The 19,874-nt window shown below is 43.9% G+C and overlaps 1 protein-coding gene across 1 annotated transcript in view; it reads right to left on the bottom strand.

Annotated features, from left to right (window-relative positions):
- CACNA2D4 (calcium voltage-gated channel auxiliary subunit alpha2delta 4) overlaps positions 1 to 19,874 on the bottom strand; it is a 169,428-nt gene that overhangs the window by 8,926 nt on the left and 140,628 nt on the right. The window contains exons 31-36 of the mRNA XM_075941238.1: positions 15,523 to 15,593; positions 10,458 to 10,533; positions 9,128 to 9,180; positions 7,715 to 7,770; positions 6,482 to 6,502; positions 537 to 654 (exon numbers count right to left, since the gene is read on the bottom strand). Coding sequence (XP_075797353.1) covers positions 537 to 654; positions 6,482 to 6,502; positions 7,715 to 7,770; positions 9,128 to 9,180; positions 10,458 to 10,533; positions 15,523 to 15,593 — 395 coding nt within the window. The remainder of the gene's footprint in view (positions 1 to 536; positions 655 to 6,481; positions 6,503 to 7,714; positions 7,771 to 9,127; positions 9,181 to 10,457; positions 10,534 to 15,522; positions 15,594 to 19,874) is intronic.

Raw genomic sequence — 19,874 nt, forward strand, 5'->3', positions numbered from 1 at the left:
TAAATTTACCCACTCTTTGCCTTCTTTGGCTTATAGTTTTTCCTTTATTTCTCCTCTTTTCCTTGCCCCTCTTTTTCTGTGGAAAAAATGTAAGGGGGGGAGAGAGAAACAAATGCAAATAGGGGGAAAAAAAGGAAAACTGAAAACTATTGAAAATGAAAGCTTTTTAAACAGAAAATGTTTGTAAAAGTTTTGAATAAACAATTTTTTCCTCTCTCTAATCTGTCCAGGGAAGATGATTGATTTGCGTGTGTGGTATTTGCCCATTTCCCAACCAGCTCTAGCTATTAATAGGAGATTTTGTTTTGTGTTTTATTTTAAAACCAAGAGTTCGGACTGACCTTTCTGCCTACCTCTGATGACTCACAATGTGGCCAGGGAGCTCTGTAGCTCATGAGAGGTGCTGTGGAAATGCTGGTGACAAACAGGCATAGTGTATCATGGGACTGTTCCCTTTCAGTGAGGTTCCAGAAGGAGTAGAGGTCTATGGGTAAAGTCCTGAAGGAGTAGAGGTCTATGAGAGACTTATTTCTTACTTTTGGCAGTCTCTGCACTCGATCAGCCCGTTGGTTTCTTTGATGGTGGTCTCATACACGAAGACGGGGTATTCAGTGTCACATGGCTGCAGCATATCATGTTTCTTATGCTTGTGAGCTGTGACGGCATAAAAGGCATGCAGTGAGAAATGAGGGTTGGAGAATGGAGAGAGAGAGAAATGGATTGAAAGAAAAATGTGGATGGTGCAAAAAAAAAGGCAAAGATGTTGACAAAAATGAAATGTAGTGATACTTAAGGCCAGTAGGTGGTGCAGGAAAACCAGTGTAGGAGAAGAAATGTGTTAGGTATTACTCTATGGTTACATCAATAAAGTAACACTAGGTCTTATCAATTCACTATTTTAAATAATACTCATATAATTAAAGTGCTACAGTTCCTCTAGTATGGATGCAGTTAAAGCAGTACCTTATATCAATGTAACTATTCTCATAGCAAATGAGAACAAGCAATATCAGTATAAGGTACTTTTAGACTGATACAACTGAGTCCCCAGTTGGGGGTGTATTGATTTTACTATTTTGGTAGAAAAAAAATCCTACCCCTAATTTAATCCACTGCATTACAAAACCCTGTATGTAGCACAGACTGTTATTCTTGCCTGAGTGAACTCACCTGGATGAGAAGCATGGCAAATCTAATAACACCATAAGGCCATGTTGCTGTGCAGGAAATCATCTTCTGACCTACTCTCAGGGTTAAGAATGTACGGATTGTCATATTGCTCTAGACTAAAGATCTGTTTGTGTAGACCAAGAGTGGGCAATAATTTTTGATGTAGGAGGGGGGCACTCCAAAATTTTGGAAAGTGGTTGAGGGCCACACTCTCCCATGATATTAATGGAGGAACAGGGTCTGGGATGGAGGTTGAGTGCAGAAGGGAGCTTGGGGTAAGGGAGGGAGTTGGGGTGAAGGAGGCAGTTGTGACCTGGGGCACTGGACTGCAGTGCAGGGGGTTGGATTATGACTGGAGGCAGGGAATTGGGGGTGAACTAAGACAGGAAGGGACTGTAATATGGGTGTAGGAGAGGGAGGCAAAGAGTTGGAGAAACAAGGGACTGGGGTGCCAGAGGTAGAGTTTGGCCAGGAGACTTACCAGCTAGCAGCCCATTTCTAAATCAGCCTTCCTGAGCTCTTGAGTCTCTGACTGGGCGGGGCTGATTAATCACCTGTGAAGCTGTGCTGCCCTGCAGCTTACAGGGAACATTGTGTGGGAGTGGGCCAGGCATCAGGCTGCAGCCATATGCTCTAGAGCCTCTTGTGCTTCATGGTTGCCTGTTATTGAAACAGGAAGCTCCCATTGGCCAGTTTCTGGCCAATGGGATTGTGCTGGGGGCAGGAACAGCTCCTAAAGCATCCCCCCTGCCCTCCGGAGACTCAGTTTTTCAAGATAAAACCGCCCTGCAGCCATGTTTCTGAAAGGTGTGTGGATGGGGCAAGGCAAGCGGAGAGCCTGCCTCAGGCTCCCCACAGCATCCACAGGCTGGATCTGGTGGCTTGGCAGGCCATATTTTGTCCAGGCCTGGTGTAGACTGTCTTTAACAGGCCAATGCTGGCTGTCTGTGAGAGAGGTTAAAAAGCTTTCGTAAATCTTTAATTGTTTTTTCCTATAGCTATTTGGGGTGCGGGAAGGGGGATTTCTTTGACCTCAGATAGTGAGCAGCTTGTGCCTCAAAGCCAGAGCATTGATATCTCATTTTTCCATAAATATATTGGCTCTGCGGTGCTAACAATAATACAAACAGTTTTTACTTGGTAAAATCATCAGCCATGTCTTGAAGGTACCCAGAGAACGAATTATTAATAATTTTATTATACTGTAGTGACTGGAGAGCTGACCCACTGTGTTCAGCACTGTACAAACATAGTAAGAGACTTTTCTTGCCCCCAAAGAGCTAACAAGCTAATAGACAAGATAGACAAAGAATGAGAGAAGGGCAGGATTGTTATTCCCATGTTACAGATGGAGAACAGGGGCACAGACAGATTAAGTGACTTGCTTAAGATCATATAGACAGCTGAAACAGAGCCAGGGCCAGATGCCAGATCTTGATTCTGACTCCCATGCTTTAAGCACAGACTCACAGCACATATGATGAATGCCATTTCACTCAGTCATAGATCTCCGGCTATAGCTGTAGTTTGAGCCTCTAATTGTTCTTTTCTTGGAATTCCCCAAATACACTGCACAATCTAATACATTCCTATTTTAATTCTTTGGCAACTTCTTTATGGCGTAAATAGTGAACCTTAATTTCAAATTTCAGGATTACTGTACACTCATCCTTGAATTTCCCTACATTAACCTGTGGAACTCCTTGCTTCAGGCTATAACAACTTTGTGGGCAACCGGGAAGATCTTGGTGGTTGTGCTGTATTCTATGGCCACCCATGATGTCAGGGGTAGCCTGTGAGCCTAGGTAGACTAGGTAGTCGCCTAAGGTGCCACTGGCCCGGGCACCTGATGATGACATCACGTGGCACCCGGGTGCCCGATGATGATGTCATGGCTATTGACAGCTGTGCAGGTGGGGGCGCCGATCACGCCTTCCGCCTGGGACGCCAGCTGCCGCAGCCGGCCTCAGGCCGCTCCTGCATGATGTCATTCTGCAAATGGGGGGTAGAATGTCAGTCCCCCTCTTCCAGAAGTGCAGGGCCCCTACCACTTGTGTCAATGGAGAAATCTCTATTACCTATCATATAGGGCTGTGATATAGAGCTGAGCAGTTTGATTCTATTCAGTACAAGGAAGGGCATGCTAATCAGTACAGTACAGTATTATGGAGGCAAGTATCACAGTAAATTTCAAAGTATTAGATATATACAGCTATAACAAATAACAGTATTTGCCTTTACTCTAGCAAGGGATACAACCTACAATGGTTCTCCATCTCAGAATAGCGCTCAGCAACAAATCAGGTAGCCACATCCGGATGGCAGAGTTGGAGTTAAATCAATTTTACAGCTGAAACATCATTAAAAGTCAATGGAGTTATACCAGCGTCAAAATGCTGTAAAGGAGGGAAGACTCCAGCTCTTAGCTTTGAACATTATGCCCTCAAGGGACAGACCTGTGAAATGGGAAGATAGGGCCTGGCCCTCAGGTGGGGTAACTGCCTTGGAGCTGTGCTAACCCAAATCAGCTGAGGCTCAGGCCTTAGTTGTCTTAGAAAGAGAAATCAGTCCCATTTGAGCACACCACCAGTGTCAGCTTTGTGTTGTCCTAAGGCCTAGTCTCCCTGCAGAGTTGCTTGCAGCACTGCTGTAGCCCTGTTAGTCCCATGATAGGGGAGAGAAAAGATGGGTGAGGTAATGTCTTTTATTCTGTTGGTTTGAGAGTCAAGCGTATGAGCTACACAAAGCTTGACTCTTTCACCAACAGAAGTTGATCGATAAAAGATATTACCTCACTCACCTTGTCTTACACAAAGTTGCAGTGGTTTATCTAAAGGTAAAGGTGCATTTAAACTGATTGAATTAAACCAATGCAAACTCCTTTGTGGACACACTCAAAACAGTTTAAAACTTTATATTGGTTTAGCTTCCAGCAGTGAATTTATCTACATCTGTGTGAAATACAAGACGTAGGATAAATATATGTATCACATACATTAAACCTGGAAAGTGCTTCAGCTTCTTTGAGAAACTCCATGCTGGACAGCAAAGCAATGCTAAAAACTATTAGTACGGTGGTCAGAGGTTTGTGTAAACTCAGGGGATTTGACAAATTGCAAATTTGATACTAAAGTGCATGTTAATTTCTCCCTGTCGTTATTGGCAGCCTCACTTCCAGAAAGACTTTGTCAGGCAGCTGGCAACAAATCCATCTGAAGAACAAAGAACCCATAGCTTCTTGTTATGGACTACATGACCTAGCCTGGGAATTCATATTCACCGGTGCAAGTCATGAGTAACTGCACTGAGGTCAGTGTGGTTATTCTAGACTCACATTGATGTAAATGAGTTCAGAACTTGTCCCAAATACAGAGAACAGAAGCTGCTTGATAATTTTGTAAAGCGCCTGCCTTAAACATCTTCATATCATCAACATCTATTTTTTTTTCTGCCATGGAATTCTAGAACTAATCCTTTTGGTGCCATAGCTTTGTTCTGAACATATTTTCAGTTTTAATGATTGAAGACTATAGATTCTACAGTGATGGGTACTAGTATACGTTTTTGAATACCTAGATACCTAAATTTCCCAGAGAACTCGAAGCCCCAGATCCATTGAGTTACAAGACAATGGAATGGATGTTGAGTGTAATGGGAAATCTGTGGAAGCAAGCATCTCTTTTTGCCACTTCTCGAATACAGATCTGCTCCTTTGCATGAAAGTGCAATCTAATCTGGAGGGATTTTTAAGGGGCCTGCAAGAATTGATTTAAGAACTAGAGTATAGGTTGCACCTCTATAAACCGGAACTCTCTGGTCTGGCAACATCCGTAGTCCAGAAGAACTATGGATGTTCCAGGATCAGTGTCCTTGGCATGCTGCTGGGGGTGGGAAGAGCCCAGTAGTATGTGGGGAAGGGTGATGCATGGCTCAGCTGGGCTGCGGGTGGAGGAGGGGAGCTGGGAAGCCCAAGAGGTTCAGCTGGGCTGGGAGCCGGCACATGGCTCAGCTGGACTGGGGAGGGGGCAGGAGCTGGTGTGTGGCTCAGCTGGGCTGTGGGGAAGAGCTGGGAAGCCCAATGGGGGGCCAGGGCAGGGGAGGGCTGGCAGCAGGAGGGCCAGAAATGACCTCCTCTGGTTCAGAAAAGTCCCTCATCCAGGACCTGGAGGGTACTGCACCAGGGTGGTCCAACCTGAATAGACATACTAGATGGGCTGCATGAAAGAAATACTGCATTACTGTAGCACTATTAGGGTACGTCTAAACTACATGGCTCCGTCAACGGAGCCATGTAGATTTGTTGTTTTGGCAAAGGTAAATGAAGCCACGATTTAAATGATCGCGGCTTCATTTACATTTACATGGCTGCCGCGCTGAGCCGACAAACAGCTGATCAGGGAATAACGGGGAATAATGGGGCTGCCGACAAAGGGCTTTGATGTCGGCAGGGGAGCGTCCAGACTAGCGCGCTGAGCGGACAAACAGCTGATCAGGGAATAACGGGGAATAACGGGGCTGCCGACAAAGGGCTTTGATGTCGGCAGGGGAGCGTCCAGACTAGCGCGCTGAGCGGACAAACAGCTGATCAGCTGTTTGTCGGCTCAGCGCGGCAGCCATGTAAATGTAAATGAAGCCGCGATCATTTAAATCGTGGCTTCATTTACCTTTGCCTATGTGGCTAATCTACATGCCTCTGACGACAGAGGCATGTAGTCTGGACACAGCCTTAGTGAGGAGGAGGTAAGCCAAGATGTTGTGGAAGGAAAACCTATGTAGCTTGTTAATATTTGAAGTACATAAAACTGTGTGGTTTGTTTTCTTCTGAAGGAGTGGGTTATGATTTGTTCCTTTTCCTGCATAGCTCCTGGAAAGGGAGAGACAGTGATAGCTGGTTCACCAAGTGGCCTACAAGGTCTAATTAGTCAAAGGATCTTTCATGCTTGCTGATATTATAGAGTCAGAGGTGCCATTTCTCAGTGTTGTAGTAATAATTGGCTAGGCTTTGTCTGGTCAATCACCAAATAAATGAGTATTTTCCTCCTTTTATTCACTTGTCACTAACCTAACCCATTGCAACACCTCAGCAAACTGAACAAATAACAGCACCTCTATCACCATCTATTGGCTATGCACAGGATTACAGTTAGGCACCGCTACCAGCATAACTCTGAAACCTCACTGCAAATTCAGGACTGTCCTGGGGGGAAAAGGAATGGTTTGCTTGTTCCTTCCCAGTTCAAGGATTCTGGCTTTGTGGCCCTTCACTTTCCATTCCTATGAAACTCAAATGGTTCATTATGAGTCTACTTACAATGATGAAAGACGGCTTTGGCTAGTCGAGTCACATAATGAAGATGGTCACACAAGATGGCATCACAGTGTAGGTATGAAGTCACATGGGGAAGTCATGGATGGCGCGAGGGGGAAAATGAAAGAAAGCAGAGAAGGAAGTGATGATGAATAGTACAGGGACCAGATCCTCTCCTTCCCCAGCACAAAGATAGTAATGACTAAAACAAAACACATCCATTTAAAGTAACAAATAGGGATGGACACACAGAACCAAATCTGTCACTCACTTCTTGTATCTTCTAACAAGGACACTCTTTTGCATGAATGGATTTCGCAACCTAATCTCCCCTGAACCACACAACTTCTGAGAACCTATGTGATCTTGAAGGAAATATCACACCTTCGGGGGGACCCATGTCATTTATCATGCTATGTATTTGGCATGAGGTTCACGCTTGTTCAGAAAGCCTACACAAGTCCTCTCACCACAGAAGGCCCAGTTAATCTTTATTTTGAGGACTTACATGGAACTTAGATGGTGCCTAGGCCTCGTCCTGACTCTGTGAACAGGGATGAATTTTGCCTTATTAGTATAAGATCAAGTGCTTCAGAATAGTGGGAAATGCAGAGCAATAGAAGGCCAACTCTCACAGTGGACTTTGGGGTTTGGCCATTGTCTTCAACAAAAGCAGGCTTTACCTATGAATGACTAGTGAAGAATTCACATTATAATACAACCTAATTCATACAGATCCTTCCAGCCCCTAGTGAGGTGTTGTGTTCTGCTATTGTGCAATGTTGTTTTCATTATCTTGACTGATAGGTACCCTGTAGAATATAGTAGGAAATGACAAATGATAGCGGCTTTTTAAAACCATCCTAGACAATTTACTGTGTTGGCTATCAAATTCCATAGAACCCAAGGGAGTCTTCCAACAGAGTATGCACCACAGCTGACTTATATATTCAATTAGCCCAATGTGAGGAAAACTTATTGGGGAAGAAACTACTCTCATGTCACGTGATAATGTCATGGTTGCCCCAGGCACTGAAACAGGAACTTTATGCTGAGAGCTTTTCAGCTTTGGAGCTTCAGCAGATCTTCAACATGGTGGTAATAGGTCCTGGAAACTAAATTCCAGAGTTGGAGTGTTGCCGTGGCACGGCGGAACACTTCTCGTTGTAGCTCCTTCCTCGAGTGGTGCTCTACCATTTGGGTGCTCTGGGGGTGGCTGTACCCCGGCCTACTTACCATCTGCCAAGTTCTCTGAGTGCCAGAAGCCACAAATATTGAACTCCAAAAGAAACCTGACAAAAGAGCAAGAGGAGAGGTCATTTTACAGTAGCCCATGTTGATAAAGGAGTCACAGAGATGGTGACATGCACTGCCCAGGCCTAAAGAGACCAAGTCCTAAAAGGTGCCATATGCATTTTCTTGCAACCGAAGCCCTGAATCCTTCTTCAGTTTTTCAGCACACCCTTGGCCTCTCTGATTTGGTCATTCTGGAATGGCTAACTGTGTCTTAGTCCTAAAGGACAGTGTAGGCAGGCCCTCAGTTAATATTCTTCAGCTGTGTGGCTTTTGAGGATGAGAAATGACTGTCACCCTGAGAACCAGCTGTGGCTTAAGGATCGATCACTGTGACAGAAGCAGGTACTGTGCAAACCCTGACAGCTGCGGAGTGTGCCTGGTGAACTAATTTGTACTAAAGATGGGCTTGGAGCCTTGGATTCTGGATTTTTGCCAAAGTTCAACGGTGTTTAAGATTCAGTGTCTCAGTGTGAGACCAATGTTAAGACTGAGCTAAGCTGCAACCATTGGACGTAGAATCCAGATGTAGAGCTGAACTTCCTCTCAATCTGAGGGGAAGCTGACACCAGTACTCCTGTTTAACTCCCCAGCCCTGCTCTGTATACTGCACCATGAGCAGGAAACACAGGGTATAGTCTCTAGCATGTTCCTAGGATCCTTATTTGAACAGACTAATTTCTTCTTTGTTTACCTCTTTTCAACTAACAGTTGCTCTCAACTGATCCTAGTCAGCTCTGAAAAAGGATGGATGGTCTAGTGGTTAAAGGAACAGCTCTGGAAATTGGGAGATCCAGATGCTATTTCTGGTTCTGCCACAGACTTTGCACTGTGATGACCTTGGGCAAATCACACGAGCACTCTGTGCCCCTGCTTCCCAGTCTGCAAAATGGGAATGTTACTTTTGTATCTCACAGGATTGTGGGGATTTTCTCAGATACTATGGTGATGAATGTCACCAAAATGTCTATACAGCAGAGCCTCAGAGATATAAACACCAGAGTTACAAACAGACTAGTCAGTGATGCACTCATTTGGAACCAGAAGTACTTAATCAGGAAGCAGGTGAGACCAAACAAAAAAGCAAATAAAGTACATTGCTGTGTGAACCATAAACTACTAAAGCATTTTTCTTCTGCACAGTAAAATTTCAAAGCTGTATTAAGTCAATGTTCAGTTGTAAACTTTTGAAAGAATGACCATCATGTTTTGTTCAGCGTTACAAACAACCTCCTTTCCTGAGTCGTCTGTAACTCTGAAGTTCTACTGTAGTCACGTCTTAACAAGGAGCCTATGCTTGTACTTGTCTTAGATCTCTCCCTTGTTGGTGTGAGCCTCCCAAACTGTGGTACTCACATGAGGAAATCACTCATCAGCCACTTCACTGCAGCAAGCAAGGTATAAATGGGCTGAAGAAAAAGAAAAATGAGAAATGCCATAAAGATCTGGCCACAGAAAAGATGATCAAACCTGCAGGACTCAGCACTTCATCTAGGTTCTCTTGGAGAGGGGCGTGGATGGTGGGTAAAGGCAAGGCTAGGGGAGGCAAGCCCCAGCCCCACCCCCAACCCTGCCACTCCTACTAAGGCCCTGCCCCCCCCCATGGGAGTCAGCCCCTGCCATGGGACCCAGCCCTCTTTCCCCCTCCCCCCAGCACCACAGGATGGGAGAGTGACACACAACCTCAGCCTCCCTGGCCCTGGATCACAGGACGGGTGGGCTCTCGGGGGCAGCAACACACTGTCCCCAATATGCCTACAGTAGGTGTTCTAGGGGTGGAGTCTGGGTGGGGTCAAGATGGCAGTTTGGGAAGGCTGTGTCTTTGCCTGCCTGTTATATCCGCTGCCCCTGGAGATGGGCTAGAATTTAAGCTCTTTGGAATCAGTGGGAAATTTGCAAAATGCACCAAAAGCCACTGGAAGTCTCCTTACTACTACTAATATCTCCACATCAGGTCAGAAAATGTATTACAAATGTGAATGGAGCTTTGAAGATCTATTACTTAATGATTTCCCTCTGGCATGCATAGCCTTGAGAGCACAGGACAGGGAAGAAATAAACTTACTAAAGAAGACAATGCCAGTTTAGAAAGCTGTTATCTGATGGGACTTTTGGTACAAGCTGTGGCATTAGCAGACTTGCACTACAGTTATCATTGTCTGCTTTAGATAACACAGCATCTTAACCTCATATATATCCAGCCTTTCTTTAAAGTGGATTGCCAATTGCCCAAACTACCTACCTTTTAGGTATTTCCTGGCCTACATACTATTCTCAGAAGGTTTAACCTTGGTCCCCTCATGTCTTCATCTCCCATGGTAGTCTGAATGTCTCTTCTAAGAGGACTTTCTCCTGACACTGACAGTGCAATGCCCAGTCAATTCCTCCACTTCCATCTACAGATTGTAACCTAAGAAGAGACTGGTACTGTGTTGGTGACAGTTCATTACATTGATTTCTGTGGTTCCCTATATGCCTGACAGGCGTGATGGGCCAATTGCAGGCATCCTGTAAACGGCTGAAGGAAAATGGTGTTGCACTGATCTGTCAGGTTTGAGTTTCCCCTCACTTGTGAACAAACAACTCCTTATCTTGTAATAGGATGTGTTTTAAAGCATTAGGAAAGTTCTGGTCCAAACTACCAATGAGCATTCATGCAATGGGCTGACTGCGGGGACATACATACACTGAGTAGAGGCCGGGCGCCACTGTGATGGTGGTAGGGCATTTTACACATGGCTTGATAGTCGTACATTGTCACCCTATAAAATTGAAGCAAAACAAGAAAACACACAGTCAAAAGCAAGAAGTGTGACCATCCATGAAAAGTGTGAGAATTTTTTTCCTATTCAGGCTACATCCCAGATGTATTTTTATACAGAAGAATTGCCATGCTTGAGTAGACTGATTATCTAGTCCACTGTCCTGTTCATGGCTAATGCTGGCTGCTACTGAGAGAGGTGTGTTATGACTCTGTAACTTTTATGTTGAAATGTTCCCAATGAATATGTGAAGTTGCTAAAGAAAAGGGTGCAATAAAAAACAATTTAGTTTTCAGATTAGAGGCCCTAGCCGGTTACAGACAATCTGTTTAGTAAAGGATCACTAGGCAACACTGTGAATGATAAAACTCATCTTGATTCAAAAGAAAAATGAGTATTTAAAGCAAACAAGTGGGCAATTTTTACTTACACAATACTAGAGTTAGACTTTCTCCTTCTAATGTAAGTATATCAATGGATGATTAGTCCACTGACAACAGAGTAAAGTAAAGTTTTATAGCCTTAGAACCTAACAGTACTTGTTTGATATTGGTTGGAATTCACCTCAGTTTTAACAAAACTACATTTTTTAACTACAGGTTGGACCTCCCTGGTCCGGCACTCTCGGGACCTGACTGGTCCCAGATGAGGGATTTTTCCAGACCAGAGTAAGTCATTTCTGGCCCCCCACTGCCCTGTGTCCCTGCCCCGGTTCTCTCTTCTCCCCCCGGAGCCCTGCCGGGCCACACGTCACCCACACCCTGCATAGTACCGGGCTCCTGGTCTCTCCGCCCCTCTTCTGCACGTCGGGACTCTCTGATCCTTGAACATTCATGGTCCTTCCACACCACAGATGTTGCTGGACCAGAGAGTTCCGGTTTAGGGAGATGCAACCTGTATTATAAGAATAATTAACATTAAACTCCTTATTGCTATATTCATCAAAAATTATGGGGGAGGAAACAGTTCAATTATTTGATCTCTTGCCCAGTTGTGGGGATATCCCGATGACTGCAAAAGTTGAACAAGTGGACTCTGAAGTGGCAATGGAACAACAAATTATTGGTAATTTTGTCAAAGTAAGGGAAGAAACCTACCCTGAAGACATTGCATTATGGCCAAAATCCATTTAATTGGATATGATAGAATATTTCTTAGTAAATAAGACAAAAAACCTAGCTAATATTGAGAAAAGAGTATGAGGTTGGAGGCCAAAAGCAATTTAGGGATTTTCATGAGTCCCATTTTCTGAGGATGAAGAAAAATGGAACAACAGAAATTAGAAAGTGGTTGATTTTTTGGGAAACCACCAAGGCAGTCTACTGTTAATGTTTGCAAATTATTCCCTGACCATAGTAAAGGAAAACAAACATTTGTCAATGGGCACTCTAATTGAAGAAATGTTGCAAGAGATATTGCTAATTATGAAACTTCCAAAGCTCATATTAATGCTGTGTGTAAGTGTGTTCAAAGATGTAAATTGGGAGTGGGGAACTTAAGGCCTGGGGACCGGATGTGACGCCTGGCTTTCCTGGATCCGGCCCCCAGGGCTCAGGGCTCCCCCACCAGCATTGGGGAGCCCATACTGGTGCTCCGCCCCCTCTGCTGTCCCACTTGTCTGCAGCCCCTGACTGATTTTTATGTGGGTAAGTGATCCCTGTCCCAAAAACGTTCCCCGTCCCGGATGTAAATTATCCAGAATAATTGATTCTGCGTTATCAGCTCAGTTTGAGGAGTGTTCTTATTGGAGGAAAGTGATGAGATGTGTTATTGCCACCGTGAAACTGCTGTCTTCTTTGGGACTATCTCTAGAGAGGAAGTGGAGAGTCATCAGTGTCAAATTGAAAAGGTAATTTTTTAACCTGCTTTGAATATCTTAGTGAGTTTGACAATTGTCGCAATGAACATTTGAAAAATTATCAGTATTATGGCTCAGGGAAGACCAACTTTTTAACGTGCCAAACCTACAATGAATTCATTACTATAATGGCAGAGCAGCCCAGAAACCAATTCACAGATGAAATAAAGGATGCCAAGTACTATTCCATAATAGTCGATTCAACACCAGATGTGAATCATGTAGACCAATTAACATTAATTTTAAGATATGCGACTGGCAATGGTGAAGTTGTAGAGTGATTTCTTTTTTTTTTGTACCACAAAAATCACATGCCTCTGAATGTCTAGAGACAACAGTTTTGGAAATGATTGCAAATTTAGGTTTGGACATAAAAAATTGTCGTATGCAGAGCTTTGATAACTCCACAGGTATGTCAGGAGAATATTGAGGTCTACAGGCAAGACTGAATGCAAATCCCTCTGCTTTATTCATACCATGTTCCAGCCATTCCTTAAATTTAATCTGCAACACTGCATCTTCTGAGGGAGCTACAGATTTTTTTAATTTCAATCAAAACATGTATGCTTTTTTTTTTCCAGTTTCCACACATTGGAGAGTATGCTACAATCACACTTGGAGCAGACATATGGAAAACATTTGATAGTCAAAAGAATTTGTGACACCAGGTGGTCTGCTTGTGGAGATGCTGTTTTGGCTTTGAAAATGAGCTATGATGTTATAAAGATAACTTTATAATACATAGCCACATCAAAGTCTGAAAAACCATGTGCAAAAACTGAAGCAAAACCCTTAGCAAAAAAAGTTTGAAAAGTGAGATATTGCTGTTTTTACTATTTTGTTGGACTGTTTACTTCAAAAAATTAATGCCATCAGCAAATCACTACAAAAAGTTGATACCAATTTATCAAATGCTGCACAATTATTAGCATTTTGTCATGAAAGTTCAAAACGACTATAGGTCCGTAGACGCTGAGGCACTAACATAAACAAAAAATATAGATTGCTCTGATATATCTGATGAGAAGAATAAAAAACCCAGGAAGTTATTTTTCAATTAAATCAATTTAAAAGGGAAAGAGAGGTTCATTGTTGAGACTGTCAATGTTATTTGTGACATAAAAGTGCAGTTGCAGAGTAGAGATGAATCTCTAAAGAAAACTGTTGATTTATTTTGCATGCTTTTTGACAGAAGTATGGATGAAGATGCTAAAAGCCACTACAGTAAGAAATTATGTGAATTCTACTGAGAGAACATAGACAAATTTTTTTGAAGATGAAGTGAAACATTTCATTCATTTTATCAAAAACGATGAGGTCTGTGCTTTGAGATCACCAGTTGATTTGTATAGACTTGTACATGATGGTTTGCAGGCAACCTTTCAAAATGTAGAAATCATTCCAAAAATATTTTTAACAATACCTGTCGCAAATGATTCTGGTGAACATTCTCTTTTGCTGTATTGAAATGAGTTAAAATCATTTGCGAAATACGATGATTCAGAAACATTTGACAAGTTCAGCAATATCGACAATTGAAATTGCCTCTTTTTTAATCCATCTAAATGTTTAATTTTTTTTTAACTTACTGAAGTATTAGTATATTAGTGTCCAGCTAAACCAAGGGAAGGCTGTTCAAAGGGAAAACAGTTTCAATCAACTGCATTGCAGCTACTGGAGAGGTCTCTGACAGCCAACCAATCCTTTAAAGTATTTCAAGATGTGATGAGAAACTGAAAAGCTTTCAACCAAAAGAGGAGAAGTTTTCTGTATATGTCTAGCACCATCTAATGTATGGAACTAATACATAGGTGGAGTTCACACAATACAAGACTGGGGCAATTTTGAATTTAGTTAATTTCATAATGCTTTGCAGTAGCTAGATCCAGTAATCAAGAGAGGCATAGCAGGAGAAGGGAGAAAATAAGAAGTGAGAGACTTGCCAGGTGTCTGTTTTTTGCACAGAATGCCTGGTCATAAGGGACCTTGAGGGGTCCTATCAGCACCTCTCACCAAACTGTTAAAAGTCCGGTTGGCAGTTCAGCATGGCTAAGGCAGGTTTCCTCCCTGCTGAAGCTCTGTGCAGCTCCTGGAAGCAGCATGTCCCCACTCTAGCTCCTACTATGCACAGGAACAGGACAGGGAGCTCCAGATGCTGTCCCTGCCCCAAGTGCCAGCTTTGCAGCTCCCATTGGCTAGGAACTGTGGCCAATGGGAGCTGCAGGGGCAGCACCTGGGGATGTGCCTCCATGTAGGAATTGGAGGGGACGGACGGACATGTTGCTGCTTTCTGGAGCTGCTTATGGTAAACACAGCCTGGAGCCTGCACCCCTGATGCTTTCTCATGCCTCAACTTCTGAATCTTTCAATCCCAGTCTGGAGCACCCTCCAGCATCCAAAATCCCTCATCCCCACCCCCATCCTAAAGTCTGCACCCCCAGATGGAGCCCTCCACACCCCAACCCCTGCCCCAGCCCTAAAACCCCTCCTGTACCCAAACTCTGCCCCAGCCCAGAACCCTTTCCATACCCTGAATCCCTAATTTATGGCCCAACCAAGAACTTGCAGCCCTAGCCACATCCCGACTACATCCTTCACCTCCCGCCACATCCCAACCCTGCCCCAGCGTGGCACTTCCTCCCATACCCTGAACTCCTCATCCCTACCCCCCCTAGACTCTGCACCCCTCGCTAGAGTTATTTCCTGTCACATCCTAAACCAGTGCCCCAGCCTGGAGCTCCCTCCCACACCCATAACCCCTTATTTTTGGACCCACCTGGAGCCTTAACTCCCCCAACAGAGCCCTACCTCCCATGACCCAAACCTGAGTCCAGTGAAAGTGAGTGTCAGAGAGTGAGTGATGGAGGGATGGGGGGAGGATGGAGCTAACGGGGCCAGGGCCTCAGGGAAGGAGTGGGGCAGGGTACAGGGAAGGGATGTTTGGTTTTGTGTGATTAGAAAGCTAGCAACTCTAGTGAGGATTTTGGTAAGGGGGTAGATGCTATGGAAATAAACAATTTAACTTTCTGTCCCATCTCATGTTTCCCTCTTTGGCTTTATAGCCAGCTACACATTTCATTGTCACCTGTATCACTTAACAGAAGAAAGGCACAGAGGTGAGCTCCACTTACTGTCTGAACATTCCCATGTTTTGGAGTTGGGTCATTACTGAGCCATCCACTTCACCAAAAAATTTTCCTATCTGCACAGAAAAAATGATAAAAAGGGAGAGGGAAGAGAGACATGTTAGTGAAAATAGTCCTAAGCTTTCTTCTGGTATAACCATTCTATTCTGTCTAGAAGATCGACTACCTGGAGACTACTGTTAATAAACAACAAGCATTTTAAAGAGCTGTCACTTAGCTCCATATTTTGATTGGCTGAGAGGTTTGAGGTGGGACCTCTGTTCTCTTGTGTATATTTATGACCTATGCTCAATGGTTCTGAAAGCATGCACCTCTCCTATCTGAGCTAAAACATCAACTATGTTAGCTAAAAATCTGTAGCAGACTTGTAAACAACTTCAGTGTATATGTCCAGTGATGTTTATTTAGGAACCATAAGGGATTTTACTTCTCAGCCATACAAGTACTAAAGATACAATATTAACAAATATAACAATGTCTGTATCACTTTTTGTTTAAAAGAGATGTTGTGCAAAGATATATTCGGGATTATCTGTTGGGCAGGTTATTAAAATCTCAAGCAATGAAAAATCTTTATACAAGTCAATGTATATTGCTGCTGAAGATTTTTTTGAACTGATCAACAATTCTGCCTTTACTTACCAGCAATCCATAGTAAGTTCACTTTAGTTATGTTTAACACTTATCAAAGCAGTTGTTTGTTTTCAGGCAAATCTACTTTCTCTGATGATTGCATGAAAGGTAACTTAAGTTATTTATTGGTCTTCTGTCCATTTTGTTGTGTATAGATCTGATGGGTTAGTTTTTCCATAGTTTTTTATGGAACCATTCTTTTAGTTTGGGCAAAATTTCCCTTCTCTAATGAGAAACTTGTTCAGCGGCCAATAGAGATTAATTCTTCATTACAGCGAGTGTGACCATTTTCTGAAGCCCCAGAAGGATTCACCAACAAATCATTGGATAATAGTCACCCAACATTAATAATACTTGGTTAAAAATCTCCTCCCAATACTCAAAGAACCAGATATTCCCACCACACATACATATTCACAAAGTCATGCCTTCCTCCAGTTTGGATTTTAAAATCTCAGACACAGTCAAAGGTGTCTGAGCAAGCTGTGGCTCTTTCAATCTGATTATGGTGTTAATGGTCCAGCTGCTTAATTTAATGCCATTCTGTAGCAGTAATGGGAGCCAGGACAACTGGATTTAACACATCGCAATCTGCATCTGGCATGGCAAGGTCAAAAGGCCATTGTTGGACTTTGAGAGTGATCTGTTTAGTTCAAGAATATGGGGAAGTGTTAGGCCTGGTCTATACTAGACCAGGAAGGTCGGGTTTTACAGTATGCAACTCCAGTTACATAAAATGCATAGCTGGAGTCAGCTTACCTTAAGCCAAATCTTGGTGGTGTCCGCACTGTGGGAGGATGATGGGAGCAAATGCTCCCATCGGATTCCCTTACTCCTCACAAAAGGAGAAATACCGGACACTGGCAGGAGCTGCCCTCAGTGTTCAATTTAAGGGTCCCTAAATTGAATGCCAGAAGATCAACTTCCAGATCGTTGATCTTCTGGTAAGTATAGTCATGCACTTACTGGGTTTCTGCAATTCCTCCTGAGCAGAGGGCCTGATTCTCATTGCATGGCAATGTAAAAAGACTGTAAAGAATGTAAACATTTAACAGGTCTGTATAACTAAGAATGAGGCCCAGGAAATACAACCAGAAAACAACAATGATCAGGCCTTTTGACACACAGCATTAGATTTTCAAAGCTAGGTACTTTTATGTACTGTGTGTTTGATAATAACATGAGCAAACTTCAGTCTTAGTAAACCCAAATGGCTCTTTATCATAACAATTCTTCAAAGAGTAGCTCCAGCTATAACGTATTAGTCCTTGCCAAGTGCAAACATCTTGACATCTGAGTGCAAACTCTTCCCTTCTGTCACCTGTTCCACTCCTTCCAAGTTCCATGTGGGTTTCCACAGGCACATGCAGTTTCATGTATTCACAGACTTTAAGGTCATTATAATAATTTGGTTTGATATCCTGCATAAAACAGGCCAAAGGCTGCCATAGGCAGTGATTGTGGGCATGCATCTGTGGATGCCTGATGTGCACATGCAGATCAAGTATTTGCATAGGTGCACGTGCACACACATACACCCCCCCCCCCATGAGGCACTTTACTGACCTTGTGCATGTATTTAAACCTGTTTTGTGGGTGCACCGTATTTGTGAGCATAATCTAGGTGCATTCAGCTGTATATGCTCAGCTGAAGGCCTCTGACTTTGAAACTCTGCTCCTCTGTGTCTGCATCCCAAAGTTCCACTTGTCATGGAAAAACAGGCAGGGCATTATATGAAGCCATTCTGGTTTTAGTCAGAGAAATGTAGCACTAAAAGGCTATGAGAGGTTGTTATGTTAGATCATCAAGCCAGTCCCAGCCACAATGTGACAGCCTTGCACTGGACTGTCAAGCTGGTGGCTGGGGATCATTTTGCTTACTAGCCACATTGACACCATTGCCAGGCAAGGGGGACACAAGGGACGTTACGAGACTTGCACCAGTCTGCCACAGCCACAGCGTGGACTTGCTGAGGGTCAGGAGAAGCATATTGCACTTAGGAAGGAACTCCAGTTTGGAAGGAACAATCAGATTCACACATACAGAATGGGTAGCGACTGTCTAGGAAGGAGTACGGCAGAAAGGGATGTAGGGGTCATAGTGGACCACAAGCTAAATATGAGTCAACAGTGTGACAATGTTGCAAAAAAAGCAAACCTGATTCTGGGATGCATTAACAGGAGCGATGCAAGCAAAATACAAGAAATCATTCTTCTGCTCTACTCTGTGCTGATTAGGCCTCAGTTGGAGAATTGTGTCCAGTTCTGGGCATCACATTTTAAGAAAGAGGTGGAGAAACTGGAGAAGGTCCAGAGAAGAGCAACACAAATGATTAAAGGTCTAGAGAACATGAGCTATGAGGGAAGACTGAAAGAACTGGGCTTGTTTAGTTTAGAAAGGAGATTTCTACCTGCATTCGGCATGGGGACATGATAGTGGTTTTCAAGTATCTAAAAGGGTGTCACAAGGAGGAGGGAGACAAACTGTTCTCCTTGGCCTCTGAGGATAGGACAAGAAGCAATGGGCTTAAACTGCAGCAAGGGAGATTTAGGTTGGACTTTAGGAAAAACTTCCTAACTGTCAGGGTGGTTAAACACTGGAATAAATTGCATAGAGGGGTTGTAGAATCTCCATTACTGGAGATATTTAAGAGCAGGTTAGACAGACACCAGTCAGGGATGATCTAGACAGTGCTTGGTCCTGCTGTGGGGGCAGGGGACTGGACTCAATGACCTTTCGAGGTCCCTTCCAGTTCTAGTGTTCTGTAATTCTATACCTCTTGGTATTGGGGACCCTATGTGAAGTAAGAGGGTGTTGCCTCCCCCAATTCACTCCCTATCTGTGCCCACCCCAGCCATGGTACTCTCACCCACAAACACACCTGGTCACCTCTTATTTGCTGCAACGTCCATTTAGGGTGTGGTGAAGCTTTGTGACCCAGTGATCCCCCGACCTTCATGGGCCATGCTAGCAAAATGTCCACATAGAGATGACTGAGGAAGACCGAGTTAGGGAAATAAATTCAGCATACAGGAGGAGAAAGAGATGATGGAATTATTGGGAAATGAACAAGATCAAGCAAATTCAATTCCTCCACTATGCCTAAGGCTGCAGGCCTGGGGGAAGAGTGTTAAAAACCCACTTCCAGTTTCTGGGGAGCAATAGCAGATGTCAATTAAAATTTATTGAAGAGCAAATAAAATGCAGAATGATGCCCCCAGCCATGTCTGCAGAATGGGTGAGAGAGGCTACCTGTCCAGTGATGGAACAGGCCTGGCCCTGCTGGCATGTGACTCTAGGCATCCACTGGGACTGGCTTTGGTTTGTATTTTTAACAGTATCAGGGACCAGCTCCTCAAAGCAGTTCTTGTTCCAATGTAGTCTGGGCTTACGTGTTTCTTCTTCCCTCCCTCCTGATGACTACAGTCGTCAGTTCTCTCTTCTGTCCCCTCCCCTGTCATGTGTGTGTCTGTCTGCAACCCCGCACTCCCTGGCTGATGGACTCAGATGGGGGGGGGGGGGGGGGAATCAGTGAGAATTAAGAGACTAGCAATTTTTTCATGTCAGCCTGCAGAGAGCTTCCATCTCCCCACTCATTAAAGCCCAATACCTAAGTTGCAGCTTTCAGCTTTCACTCAGCGTCTTGCTCCCTTTGGGAAGAAGTTACTGGACTCCCCCCCCCCCCCCCCCCCCCCCCCCCCCC

The sequence above is a fragment of the Pelodiscus sinensis genome, chromosome 1, assembly GCF_049634645.1.
Source record: "Pelodiscus sinensis isolate JC-2024 chromosome 1, ASM4963464v1, whole genome shotgun sequence".
Lineage (NCBI taxonomy): Eukaryota > Metazoa > Chordata > Testudines > Trionychidae > Pelodiscus > Pelodiscus sinensis.